This window comes from Gossypium hirsutum, chromosome A11, assembly GCF_007990345.1.
Source record: "Gossypium hirsutum isolate 1008001.06 chromosome A11, Gossypium_hirsutum_v2.1, whole genome shotgun sequence".
Taxonomy (NCBI): Eukaryota; Viridiplantae; Streptophyta; class Magnoliopsida; order Malvales; family Malvaceae; genus Gossypium; species Gossypium hirsutum.
The window spans coordinates 117,812,464-117,825,681 of record NC_053434.1 but is presented as its reverse complement, the minus strand read 5'-3'; the positions used below and the strand labels follow the sequence as shown (position 1 = coordinate 117,825,681).

Here is a 13,218-nt window from a genome sequence, read left to right as displayed (position 1 = left end):
ATATTAAATTAAAATAATATAATTTTTTAAAAAAAAATAAGAATAATACGAAAAAGCCTAAAATAAATTTAAATTGGCCTTTTACAAATATGAGTCAACTTGGACAAGATTTTAGGCACATATTTGGAGTCAAACTTAGATAAACATAAAATATATTAGTATCATGCTTAAGCTCAACCCGGACCCAACCCAACCCATAAATATCAATAATAAATATTAGCTTAAACATAACGATTTTTTAAGGGAACTCAATTTTTTATTACTTAATTTTTTTTAAAGAAAAATGGATATTTTTTGAGAGCAACCTGACCTTTTAAGAATCCCTTTTAAGCGGGACCAATCTTTATTTTTAAGAAGAATCAATACTTTTGAGTAAAAATAAGGTGGGATTGGGATTTTTTTTATTACTTTTTTTCCTTGTTTTTCAAATTATTTTTTATTTCAAAATTTATTTTTTATAACAAAAAGTTACATGATAAATTTTAAGAAGCCTCAAGTAGCAACATCCTATATTAACCAGACCCGAATGAATGCATAGTTAAAGGTGAGTTATCGAACTCATGACTAAGTCCAGTTGATTCATACAATCATTCCTAAAAGAAGGTATTTAGCAAGTTCAGGTTCAAATCTCGAACAAAATAACCATTCCCCTCATCCCAAACTATGGCCTTTTTGTCTCAAAAAGAGAGCTCTCAAAGCTTTAATTGTGAAGAATAACTGGCTCCTGCCCTCTGCATATACATATAAGAAATGTATATCAAGAGTTGAAATGTTGAGCCACTTACGGTAAGGTAAACTACTTGATGTACAAGACAGATTGATTAAACATGCTTATTCACAGAAGGTGAAACTTTTGAATATGATTATTCACACTGAAACTCATTCTAATGGCACAAGCAAAAGGTTCGAGGAAACCCGAGTTTCTTTACTTAGAGGAGTTCCCACTCGGAATCACTTACAACTTCTGTTTGTATATTTTTGCTCTCTGAGGTCGCACTCGAGCAAGATGGCCGTACAGTTTGTAAACATTCGTGGTTTAATCCCGTGTCCGTGTCTCCAAACCAAATTGCTAGCTGCTCATACTCCTTTGCCAACCTCTTTTTTGAAGTTAAAACATCCTGGATCCTTTTCTATTGAAAGAGAACAACAAAGTAAGCAACTCGAATTAGCAAGATCAATATTACTCAGACTCGAGATTGTTATCATTTATCGAAGACAACTGTCTGACAGACCGACAGACCGGCGCAACAAAGTAGTAGGCAATTTGTGTACTTGAAGTACAGTGTCTGCACCCATGTTCGACGTATACCTATATTATCTGTGTTAGAAACATAACCATATCCTACATTTCCACCCAAGTCCAACTAACAGTGTGAGTGTGTGTGTGTGTGTGTGTGAGAGAGAGAGAGAGAGAGGGAGAGGGAGAGAAACCTTGTATGATCTGTGCTTTCTTATTATACGAGAGGCGGCATAGAGTGCAGTGCCGTCAACGATTACACAGCTATCCTCAAGCTTCACCTCGTCACGTAATTGAATGGTATACATGGAAGATATACTGACATCATCAATGGAATCATCTATTGATCCTGTTTATGGTTTTCAAAATTAGAGAGAAGGTAATGAACTAGATAAAGCTTTCGAGTCAAAAAGTTCTTTCATTCACTCCAACGAAAAATATCAAAAGCTACTTTAAAACAGATCATTTTATTGTATGGTTCAAATCGAGTCCTCAAAAAATGTATAACATTTAAGGGAACCATTCATCATCGGCAAAGACTAGTGACATCAGCTTCTGCCAAATTAATAATGAGATGAAAACCAATTATATAAAGAAGCAAAATAAATCTTTATCATTACATAAGAAAAGGTTACCAACCAAGTGATTCCAAGGACAGTTCATTGCTAGACACAATGGACAATGCCCCTGTCAACTTCTTCTCATTCGATAAAAGTGGGGTCAACAAGGAAGATAACGCATCAATAGAGTCATGATAAAGATGTTTGTATGCAGGTAAGTTTTCTGGTGGATTCTGAGGCAAACAGAAGTCCTTAATGCTTGAAGCACAAGAAGAACCAACTCTGACCTCGGCCATATTTTCCTGACAACGTATGGCTGAAGAAGACATTTGCAAAGAAGTAATACCAGCTGAAGCATCCGAGACACAGTCAGAGTCATTTGCAAGGTCATTCTTAACCGTTCTTGTGTTTTGGTCATCGTGAACTGAAGTTGCACAACAAACATCAGTGCAAACCACACATGCACTTTTATCATTACAGTCAACAAACTCATGAACCATCGATGCTCCAAAAGATGCTTCCTCGCTAGGAGAGATCAACTCCAAAATATCAGATGCATAGGGCTTTCTCACATAACGAACTGTAGTAGCAGGAGACACCTCAGTTTCAACCTGCCATGGTTCTTTATCATTACAATCAATGAATTCACTCAACAATGAAGCACCACAGAATTCCTTGTCAACAGGAGAGATCAACTCCGACACCTCAGATGCTGAAGACTTTTCCATTGTGGCAGTTTCCATATTCACTTCAGGTTTTGTATCTTTCAAAACATCGACTTGTTTTGAAGTTCCGTGTTCTTTCCCCAAAACGGAATCCACAGAATTAGAATTACCTGGTTGGTCTACAAGGCAAAGCTCACCAAAAGCACAACAAAGCTGTTTTTGGACCACATCGACTGCGATGCTACCATTAACTGTTCCCTCTTTTTCAGGGGTTAGAAACTCTGTATCATGCACTGAAATAGTATGAAAAACTTCACCCACAACCGCACATGTATTTTTATCTTTACAATCAATACATTCATTCACCAATGAAGCCCCAAAGGATCCTTCCTCACTAGGAGATATCAACTCTACAACATCAGACCCAGATGTTTTTTCCATTAGGCCATTTTTTTCTATGTTTACATCGGAACAAGTATTCTTCAAACCATCGCTAGTTTGTCCTGGCATCATGTCTGACTCTGCCCCATCAATAAATGTCGGAGTACAGAGTTGATCTGAAAGGCAAAGTTCATTAGAAGCATGACCAAGCTGCATTTCAATGGGATCTACTGCAACAGCCTCAACATGAAATAGCTTATCAACAGTGTATATGTGATCCTCCTCAATAGCCGCCATGGATTTAACATCGGATTCGATTGTAGCACTTCTTTTTAAAGCCGCCCTTTCTTTTTCGTGTTTTAAAGGAGGCAATATATCATGTATGACATCAGAATAAAATCTCTTCATGCTTTTACCCACACTCTGTGCCTGATTTTCAACATATTTGACAGTGTCCTGCAGATAAGTTATTTACGAAATTACTAAAGAATTTCAAACCAAGCAATGCAAATTCTTAGGTCATAAACACTACCAATCACCCATAATTTCATTCAGCCAAGTCATAACAGCAAGGTTGATGAAGATGGAAGGGAAAGTGGGGAAGCAGTTCCCTGGTCAATGAATTAATACCTGATTCACAATATTATCCACCTCATGGCACAGCGTTTCAAACGTCTGATAAACGTCCCCTAACCAGCCTATGCCTTTATATTTAAAATCCATCACTGAGATATATCAAACTGGCAAAGCCAATATCACATACATCTCAGTAATAGTAAAAAGGTATATGCCATTATTCATGCTTCGGGATCTTTAATTTAGCCTGAAAAATTCACAAAAATTTTAGTGATCACTCAGAGAACTTGAAGAAAAGCAAGCAATCCTAAATAAATGATACCATCAACATCAGAGCTCAAAAGAGCTTCATAGGAGGTAAGCTCAATGCCAATTAAGAAGTGCAAATAGATTGTAAGTAATGAAAATAGCATTTCATCACTTATTCTTCAAATTGACAGTCCAAATTGTAGCATTCAAATTATAACACCCTACATGGCTAACAATCTCAGAGAAACAATTTTCAAGAAAACTAATAACTTTTTTTTTGGTTATATACTCAATTTATTGAGTTTTTACTTCCCAAAAAACTGTTTCCCCTTTTATATTGCTTTCAAACATTTCAAAAAAGAAGTAATTTTTCATTTTACTACATTTACTTTCCAGTGGGAAAGGGAGTGATAATGTGCATCACTTTTTCATATACATAAATGCATGTATCATGCATATACATAGAATAAAAAGCATGAAAATCATCCAAAAACTGAATCTTTTACAGAATTCTCAACTCTTCTTTTTTTATAAATAAACTTTTACTTTACATCAATATATAGGTATAAAAAAATAGATAAGCATAGGAAGAGAACCCAAATTCATGAAAAGTAACCATCTTTAGATGAATTTTTACTCATGAAAAACAAAAAGACTGAGGAATATAAGAAAAACCCAGATAGTGAACAGAAGACAAAGAAGGTACGGTGACATACCGCTGGCCGGAGCAGGTGGTGGACGGCAGATGCCATTGGTTTTCTTTGGCCAACAAAGTTTGGAGTGAGAGAGAGAGAGAGAAGTGGTTTTATGAGAAAAAGCGGAAGGGTTTTAGTAGTAATTTACTGCTTCAAAATGAGTAAAACGGCACCGTGTTTTCCTTCTTTTGTTTCTGATTCTAATTTAGGGATAAATATCAAAATTACACATGAACTTTGATTCAATGTGTAATTTGATACATTAACTTTAATTTGGTGCATTTATACTCATAAAACTTTGATTGTTGTTCAAACATATATATGAAACGCTATTTTTGATTCAATCAAGCATATTTAAGAAATAAATATATCAATTTATTTTTTTATGGAATTAATCTAATGATTTCTGGATGCAATAGACAAATATAAAATGATGTAATATCAACAATAATGTTAATAATTTGTAAGAATTGAATTAAATAAAAAAATTCATGTATATAATTATACATTAAACCAAAATTTGTATATAATTTTGATATTTATCCATTTAATTTATCACTTATTGACAAAAACATTATGTTATAGACATGAATTTTAGGTTCGATCCCAAATAATCCCATTCTCCTCCCTCGATTATCAAAAAAATTTATTGTGTTTTTGGTATTATACAATAATGTTTTAGAAGAGTTATTTATACTTAATCATTTGCATAATACATCTTTGGCTTAATTTTCAGTGCTCCACCAGATTCCATCTTTTATCTCTGGTGTTGCTTTTACCCTCCCTCTCTCAGTGTTCCACATCAATTGTACAAAAAGAAAAAGTGAAGATACCATTGAAAGTTAAGCTTAAAAACAGAGCATCTATTCCCCCCACCACGATCACAAACATGTCACACTTTCAACTTTCCTACCCACCAATATTTTATATGTGTGTGTATATATATATATATTCCATTTAACATCTAAGAGAAGACATTTAAGATTAACAAAAGAATCATATGGTAAAAGGGTTTCTAAACAATAAATTAAAACCATCATTTGCAACAAAACCTTCTTTTGGAGGGGTTCTGCCAAAAGGACTTGGACAGGTCCAGTTGTCGAAATTGGCGACCGAGCATGTCACACGTTGTGACGTTGAACCTATCAAGGCAGGCACCTAAGTTACAATGCATGCAGACCGTACGATTCGTTATTCCACCTTGCACAACAATTATCGAATAACAAAGACAGTCACCAAAGATGGGGAAAGCTACTCGTTTCATGTGTTGCCAATGAAACGGTAAGAGATCACAGCAAGGGCTCATTTTGGGTATTATGAACATCAACACTCAACAACTAGTACCACCACATCAAGAAGCAACCGACCAATCACGGGCACTAAACGAAGTAGTTGCTGCTCCTATACATTGTATTATTTTGCACGAAACTACTCAAAAAATCCTATCTTATGTAGGCATCCACCAAGTTCATACACATTAAGGAAACCGGAAATACCTCCACTGTGAACAAAGGAACATTGTATCAGAAGAATACTGGTAAAACTCCTGCCAACGCAACTACTTTAACACATAATAATGCCAGGTAGAGCAACAGTTGTAACACGAATGCTATAAATAACGTCAGATGGAACAAAAGAAGCTTGAAAAGAAGAAAAAGTTTCAAGCAATCAGACAAAGAACAATATCAACAATAAAGCACACAAGCAAGCATAAACACATTCCACCAGGTGGAACTCTTGCTAAAGGGGATGCCACAGCCCCTTGGTGATGCTGACCAGGAAAAGCAGCTGAAGAATACATGCTATAATGAGTACTCTCCGGATACCCCATCAGATGGCATCCTGACAGAACTCGGCGGCAACCTATGCAGCACCAGCACCAGTCAACCCACTACCTACACCAGCACCACTCAACCTACCATATCGAGTTGAACCTGGTCCACCATATGGACCACCAAGTCCAGAACCATGCCAACCAGCACCCCCTACATTGCCACCCAAAACACCCACCCCAACTCCTGATGAATTCAAGTGATGAGGGTGATTCATTTATAGGAATATTATTTTGTTTTCATTTTCTTTAAGATAGTCGTATTAAATATTTATATTTGACGCACAAGACATGAAAAAACATTGATCAATATTTGTATAAGATGAGTCAAAGTAGTTAAAAGATGAAAAATTTACCATAGCATTTTTATTCACATGAAGTAACCGAGTATAGAAATGCAATCAGGCTTTGCAGTACATTTTTCTTGCTCTTACTCCTCCTAACTTAAGTGAGTTCACAAAAAAAAAAATCAAAATTTTAGGGTTCAATTGATTACAATTTACATAAATTTCCGCCATTGCTAATCGAAGAAACCAAAAGGGCGAAAAAGGTATGCTTTGGCCAATGATTTCTGGAGGCCTGAAATTTTACTAAGAAAAAAAACTACCAAGAAAAAAAAATCAGAACACTAGCCAAAGAATACCAAAAGATTAATCACGCAAACCTAATTGCTTCGATCGTATATCGAGTTGAATGTCATTGTAGCGAACGACATGGTAACATTTTCCGTTGATGAAGATAAAATCCCTTCTTTGCTTGTGCCTTCTGAAGTCGGGTCGGACTTCTCTTTGTGAGCTCTTAAATTCATGAATTCCGAAAGTAGGCGAGGTCTTGATATATTCTGTTCATCCACTGGTTCCTCACCGGCTATCATCTTCACCACTTTGGACATGGATGGTCTTTGCTTTGGCATGTCTTGGGTGCAAAGTAAGCTGATCTTTAGGAACTTATGAGCTTCTTCATTGTTATAGTTTCCACCCATTGACAAATCAACTAATTCCGCAAGTTGTTTTTGGTCATGCAAGTCCCATGCCTGCAGTTATAAATTGACTTAGCAACCAAGAAACTGAATTCAAACCTACGAAGCTCAAAAATACACAAAAACGCAACACATATTTGGGTTAATGAGGAAAGTGTTGGATACGGGTTTTACAAGTTTTTCTATATTTGAATGATCATGCCGGATACTTGTGTCCGCATATGTGTCGGACATAGGCAATGGTCTCGGATACTTCAAGGAAAATGAAGCAGAGTAACATAAGGACACACTTCCGCATTACACAATTTATCCACACACAAATGTTTCAATGTTTGTTTAAGCCAAAAACTGTAAGATCAATGGAGATTGAATACGAAAGCTCAAAGTGAGAAATCCATATGTTTCTGCATTTAAAGACTACTCGAGCTATGTGTAATGCAGACAACATATTAAGACTCGAATGACACTAGCAAGGAAGGCTACAACGATGAGAACATATGGGAAATTCATACCCTTTCGAGTAGATATTGATCTGACAGAGGTAATCTCCTATTCGTGTTGCATCTACCACTCACAATCTCCAATAGCAAAACACCAAAACTGTAAATATCGGCTTTTCTCGTTAGCTGACCGCGTATTGCATACTCGGGTGCTAGATAACCTCTACATAAACCACAGAAAAGATAAAACCAAATTAATAATGCTGAATGGAAGTCCTAGATTAAAGGTACTTATGCATCTAATCTATGTTACTCTAACTCAAATCTAAGCATGAGAGATAGAATAGACAAGCATATTCAGCAATTTAAGAACTTACGTTGTTCCGGCAACACGTGTACTAATATGAGTCAAGTTGTCAGGGAAAAGCTTAGCCAGACCAAAATCCGAAATTTTGGGCATGAGGTTTTTATCAAGGAGGATATTGCTGGCTTTGATGTCCCTGTGAACAATATAAGGTCGAACTTCCTCGTGAAGAAAAGCAAGCCCCTTCGCAACACCGAGGCAAATGTTACGCCTCATAGACCAGCTGAACTGCATACTGCTATTGCTTCCACCTAAAATGAGAAAAAAATGCCTAAGCTTACTATTGTTCGAGTGGTTAACAAAGACAAATCTGGAATAGAAGAAATTACCGAGAAGAGTTTGTGCGAGGCTGTTATTCTCGAGATAGCCATATACCAAAATTCTGTGGTTTCCTTCCACGCAACAACCATGCAGCTTAACCAGATTTTCATGCTCTATGTTGGCGATCACATTTATTTCAGTCAAGAATTCTCGCACCCCTTGCCTTGAGTCTGCTGACAGAACTTTTATAGCAGCCACAATACCATCTCTAAAAGTTCCCTATTCAAACAAAAAAGATTGCTAAGAAGTTAGCATTGGATGTTAAAAGAATAAAACAGGCTTAGTTTATTTAAGAATTTATTAAAGCCTTGTTTGAAAAAAAAAAAGGGAAAAAGAACGAACTTTGCAATCACCTTGTAGACAACACCGAAACCTCCCTCTCCGATTTTATTGGAGTAATGAAAATTTCCAGTTGCCATTTTCAGCTCCTTGTAAGGAAAGAGTTTAGTGTTTTGAATGCCTGAAACCTCTGTAAAATGTGTATGAATTAGGAACATTTGCAAGCAAATAATACACATGGAAGGAACTTGGAAGCATTTTCCAGGACGGGAGGCGGGTTTCATCTAGCTCGGGGCCCAATAATTCTAAAAGAAGTCAAAACCTAATATGTCAAATTCACTTAAACTTCAGTGAATTCAGTATCCTCAGCCAAGCCGGATTTTATAGTCAAGACATTAAGAAAGATTAGCAGCATACCATCATCAATTTCTGTTGTATGTTCAGCTGAGCAAGCTGTCTTCTTTCGTGAAAATAAGAACGAGCAACAAGTCATCACCAGCTGCTGTTCAGCCTGAATGCCTAAACACAAATGGGAACTCTACCAAGCCACTGTAAAGCACCAAACAGGAGTCATCATCCTCTATGTCCATTATAAAGAGTATATAATGGCCTTATCATATACTAAATAACCGTTAAACTGTTCCTATAAGAAAAGAAAAACAATAAATAAAAAGGTCAATCTATCTCTGCGAGTAATGTATGATGATGATCAACATCCTTTTAATATAAGCTCTGTGTTAAGATCAAATATAACTTTTTTCCATAGATTACACTCGTAGAAGCATTGGGGAAGACAATTTATGCATGCAATACGACTTTTTAGGTATCTTAAGCAATAAAAAGAAGAAACTACCTCTTAAAGAACTCGTAAACAGAGACAATAGCAAGAATACAACATTAGCAAGACTTTGGTGACGGGTGAAAAGTTCAATACAAGACTTGTAAGAGTTCTTCACAATAATATATGATCATTGAACAATTTCGAGATAGTATTACAAATGTGTACATGATTATTATATGAAAGAAAATATGATGGAACTGAATGAAGGATCAAGTAGTAAAGGTGTTAATTTAAGTTCAAACAAAAGGAAATCAAAAGAAATCCTAAATAACTCAACGAATAAACCGATAAAAATTCCTACTCAAAAATCGATTCAGGCGAATCTAAAGAGGATTTTGAGCACAATTACATCAACAAAATCACTAATTGAATTATTTTAGAAACATACCAAATTTGCTTGAAAGTTGAAAGGTATATAAGACCTAAAAGAGACTCCAGGAAAGCCCCCCTGTGAGATCAAAATCCAAAAACTGGTCAAATTTTGAGCTGAACAATAAATTATAACCTGATCTAAAATCATTATAACTACAAATAAAAACATGTTTTGAAAAGGCATAAAAAAGATGGCTAACCATTGTAAAATCTTCCATTACACAAAACTTGAAGAACTTGTAAAAGTCCTTTTCACCAGAATTCAAAGCTAAAAACACTATAACATTAGCCCAAAATAACAAAAAAAAAACAACAACATTCATTTTTTTGTGTTTTGTTAAGAACATACAGAAAAATTGAATCTTGAATTTCTGCTTTTGAGTAACAAAGAATCCAAGAAAGGAAAACAAAAACAAACACCCATAAAGACCAAGCATCAGAATTTTGCCAAGTAAGCTACTTTTTTAGCATAATCAAGTAAACCAACCAAAGATGAAGAGATTAAACTCTTAAAAATGACATTTTTTAGGATAAATGATTGTAAGAAGCATAAGCATAACCCAGATTTTCTTGGCCACCAAACAAAACCCAGAAAGGAAACTCACCTTAGATACTCTTGCAAAAGCTACACCAATGATTTAAACAAGCTTAGGATCATGTAATAAACTAAACAATATAGTTTGCAGTCAATGCTGGTCCTTTTCTCAAGTTGGCATTAATGAATAAAATTGGACTAGGCATATGATATAAGTACAAGCGCAAAATTCTGAGACATCCCCAAAAGTTTTACAAAAAAGCCCAATTTCGTCCCTGAAACTTCTTGGAAACAATCAATTTTTATGATTTATTACGCCGTTTTATATGATTTGTTGATATAAAAAATTTTAAGAAAAGTAAGTTGCTACCTCCATGTGAAAATCTTTATCGTGTCCAAGAAATTCTGATTTTGAAAAGTCAAATCCGCCTTATCTCTCCTCTGATAAGACTTGCTTGTAAAGATGATTTGTTCTTTTATATATGAATACTTTTTTGAATGATTTGAGTACATTATACAAAATTTCACGAATACCAATAATATAAGGTATCTATAATTAATGATATATTTCTTGACGTACCATAAACATCTGTCTAAAATCTATAAACTCTCCTACGTCAACAAGTGCTCACTATCCCCCCATCTTTTTTTTCTTTTTCATTTTTTTTTTCTTGCATTATAGGAAAGTGGTAAATTTCAGTTTTGGTCCATTTATTATGATTAAAATTAAGATTAAATAATTAATATTATGATTTGTAACAATTTTGGTTCGATATTGGGTTGCAAATATCCGTCAATGTAACGGTAGTTTGGGCTTTAACGATAGTTTATTCGAACGGATTGTGGAACAAAATTATTCTCTAAGTGAAGTTTTGCATAGTAGGATTAGTAAATTCGAATTACATTAACAAACATTAAGTGTGATTTCCCTCGTTTCTTTTGCTCCCTGCTTTACTTTGCATTTAATTTGTTACAGGGGGAAGTCAGTAAATTTTTTTAGGAGGTCGAAATTAAATTATAATGTTTACAATGGTAAAAATACAATTTCACCAATTTAATAGCCTATATATTTATAATTTTTGAAGTATTAAATCAATTTTTTATCATTTTTAGAGGGCTAAAGTACAATTTTACCTTGATAAATTTTATATTTAAATTTTTTAAAGGGCCTAAATAGAAATTTTTTTATATTTTAGGGGAGTCGGGGCCCCTGCTAGCCCTCCTAGCTATGCCCCTAATCTGTTATATTTAATTCTATTATAATAAACATTAAAATGGAACTGTTTTTCAATTGTAAACCAAGTTATTTATTTCAATAATATTTCGATTATGAGAGTTGAAATGAAGTGCAAATCAAGGTTTTTTTTAGTGTTGAGAAGGTGAAATGTGTAACGTCCCCTAACCCTATACCGTCGCCGGAACAGGGTTACGAGATATTACCAGTCAGTACAGTCCAATTTCGGTCATTAATTAAAATAAATATTGACACTCATCCTAGTTTTAAGATGTCGTCCCTTTAATGGGCTCTTGTGACCCAATATGAACAGTTACTTCAATTCGGAACTAATTTAGAATCACTATGAATTTTTAATAAATTTCAAAGTTCATACTATATACCGTTGCCAACTATAATTTACTTATTCCATCAATACTTTTACAACCTAAATGACTCTCATTAAATATCCTAGGTAAATGCCATTATCAATACTCAACATACTTTACCTCATTGAATTCGGGATCGGCCTGAGATGCTGATTCAACAGTCTAGCCTTAACTTAACCTACGCACGGAAACAAACCATATGCTGAGTATACACTCAGTGGTATTTCTATAATCTGAACACTTAAACAATTATAAAACATATTAATTTATATATATTGAACTATTCAAACTCAATGAGAATTCAAACATTCGCTTTCCAACCAATGTTTTGGTCTACTTTAAATTTCAAATCATTTATTATTTTTCAATAGCAATTAATCAATCAGTAATGTTCATTAACATTCAGAACAATTATTTATTCAGTAACAGTCAGTTATTCGGTAACAATCAATTATTCAATAATAACCAGTTATTCAGTATCGATCAATTGATCGGTTATCCAGTAACAGTCAATTATTCAATAAAATCAGATATTCAGTAACAATTAAGTTATTCAATAACAGTCATTCATTCAGTGACAATCAGTTATTCAGTAATGATCAATTATTCAGCAATATTCAGTTATTCAGTAATATTTAGTTATTCAGTAACAGTCTAATATCCAGTAACAATCAATTATCCGGTAACAGTCAATTATTCAGTAATCATCAGTTATTTTATACCTTTATTTACCCCTATTAACATGAATCGGACTCAGATGGATACACGGATCCAACCAACACACCAGTACGGCACATAGTGCCTCATCAGCCGAAGCCGAAACAGTAACAGTAGCAGTACGGTACACAGAGTACCTCATCGGAACAAATCCGGAACAGTAACAGTAACAGTATTCAACACACAAAGTGATGAATCGATAACAGTAACAGTAACAGTATTCGACACACAAAGTGCCGAATTGGTAACAGTAACGGTAACAGTAACAGTAGTCGGCACATAAGTGTTTGATCAGTAGGCCGGCAAAAACCCGTACTCTTTCATATCCTATGGCATGCCAACTATATCCGACTAGCCCGACTAGTTAATAGGTTATTTAATTCACTTTTCAATTAATTCATATTTTAATTAATTAACTATATATTTTCAATTCAATATAATTTCATTCACTTTTCACTAATAAATATTCAATTTCACAATAATCACATTTTTCTATCAATTTCATCACACTTCCAACTACATATATTTTCCAATATAACAAATATTTATTATTCAATATCCACATCAATATTCA

At 34.5% G+C, this 13,218-nt stretch overlaps 2 protein-coding genes across 7 annotated transcripts; both read right to left on the bottom strand.

The window, feature by feature from the left end:
* Positions 1-562: 562 nt before the first annotated feature.
* Positions 563-4,522, bottom strand: LOC107961638 (uncharacterized). Of its 2 annotated transcripts, XM_041080067.1 has the most exons (7): positions 4,385-4,522; positions 3,474-3,666; positions 1,877-3,299; positions 1,432-1,586; positions 1,241-1,309; positions 960-1,130; positions 563-731 (listed from the first exon to the last, which is right to left on the bottom strand). In XM_041080067.1, exons 2-7 carry the CDS (start codon positions 3,564-3,566, stop codon positions 693-695), a joined length of 1,950 nt encoding a protein of 649 aa, XP_040936001.1. In that variant the 5' UTR covers positions 3,567-3,666; positions 4,385-4,522; the 3' UTR covers positions 563-692. The 2 variants fall into 2 exon arrangements, with proteins under 2 accessions (XP_040936001.1, XP_040936002.1); XM_041080068.1 differs by lacking the exon at positions 1,241-1,309 and having other exon boundaries at positions 4,385-4,521.
* Positions 4,523-6,530: 2,008 nt separating this feature from the next.
* Positions 6,531-10,602, bottom strand: LOC107961650 (cold-responsive protein kinase 1). 5 transcript variants are annotated; one of them, XM_016897734.2, is made up of 9 exons: positions 10,396-10,602; positions 9,991-10,058; positions 9,807-9,866; positions 8,995-9,126; positions 8,652-8,767; positions 8,307-8,517; positions 7,991-8,228; positions 7,686-7,836; positions 6,531-7,227 (listed from the first exon to the last, which is right to left on the bottom strand). In XM_016897734.2, the coding sequence occupies exons 4-9, from the start codon at positions 9,068-9,070 to the stop codon at positions 6,859-6,861; spliced, it is 1,161 nt and encodes a 386-aa protein (XP_016753223.1). In that variant the 5' UTR covers positions 9,071-9,126; positions 9,807-9,866; positions 9,991-10,058; positions 10,396-10,602; the 3' UTR covers positions 6,531-6,858. The 5 variants fall into 5 exon arrangements, with proteins under 5 accessions (XP_016753223.1, XP_016753230.1, XP_016753208.1 ...); XM_016897741.2 differs by lacking the exon at positions 9,991-10,058 and having other exon boundaries at positions 8,995-9,220; XM_016897719.2 differs by lacking the exon at positions 9,991-10,058.
* Between the last annotated feature and the right edge of the window lie 2,616 nt (positions 10,603-13,218).

Excerpts from the sequence above, each read along its gene's own strand:
- LOC107961638 (XM_041080067.1), bottom strand. The coding sequence starts at position 3,566 with ATGGATTTTAAATATAAAGGCATAGGCTGGTTAGGGGACGTTTATCAG. Across the intron at positions 3,300-3,473 it reads TGGATAATATTGTGAATCAG|GACACTGTCAAATATGTTGA; the intron begins GTATTAATTCAT and ends ACTTATCTGCAG. Across the intron at positions 732-959 it reads AAAATATACAAACAGAAGTT|AGGGCAGGAGCCAGTTATTC; the intron begins GTAAGTGATTCC and ends ATGTATATGCAG.
- LOC107961650 (XM_016897734.2), bottom strand. The coding sequence starts at position 9,070 with ATGACTTGTTGCTCGTTCTTATTTTCACGAAAGAAGACAGCTTGCTCA. Across the intron at positions 8,518-8,651 it reads GTTTCGGTGTTGTCTACAAG|GGAACTTTTAGAGATGGTAT; the intron begins GTGATTGCAAAG and ends TTGTTTGAATAG. Across the intron at positions 8,229-8,306 it reads CCTCGCACAAACTCTTCTCG|GTGGAAGCAATAGCAGTATG; the intron begins GTAATTTCTTCT and ends TTCTCATTTTAG.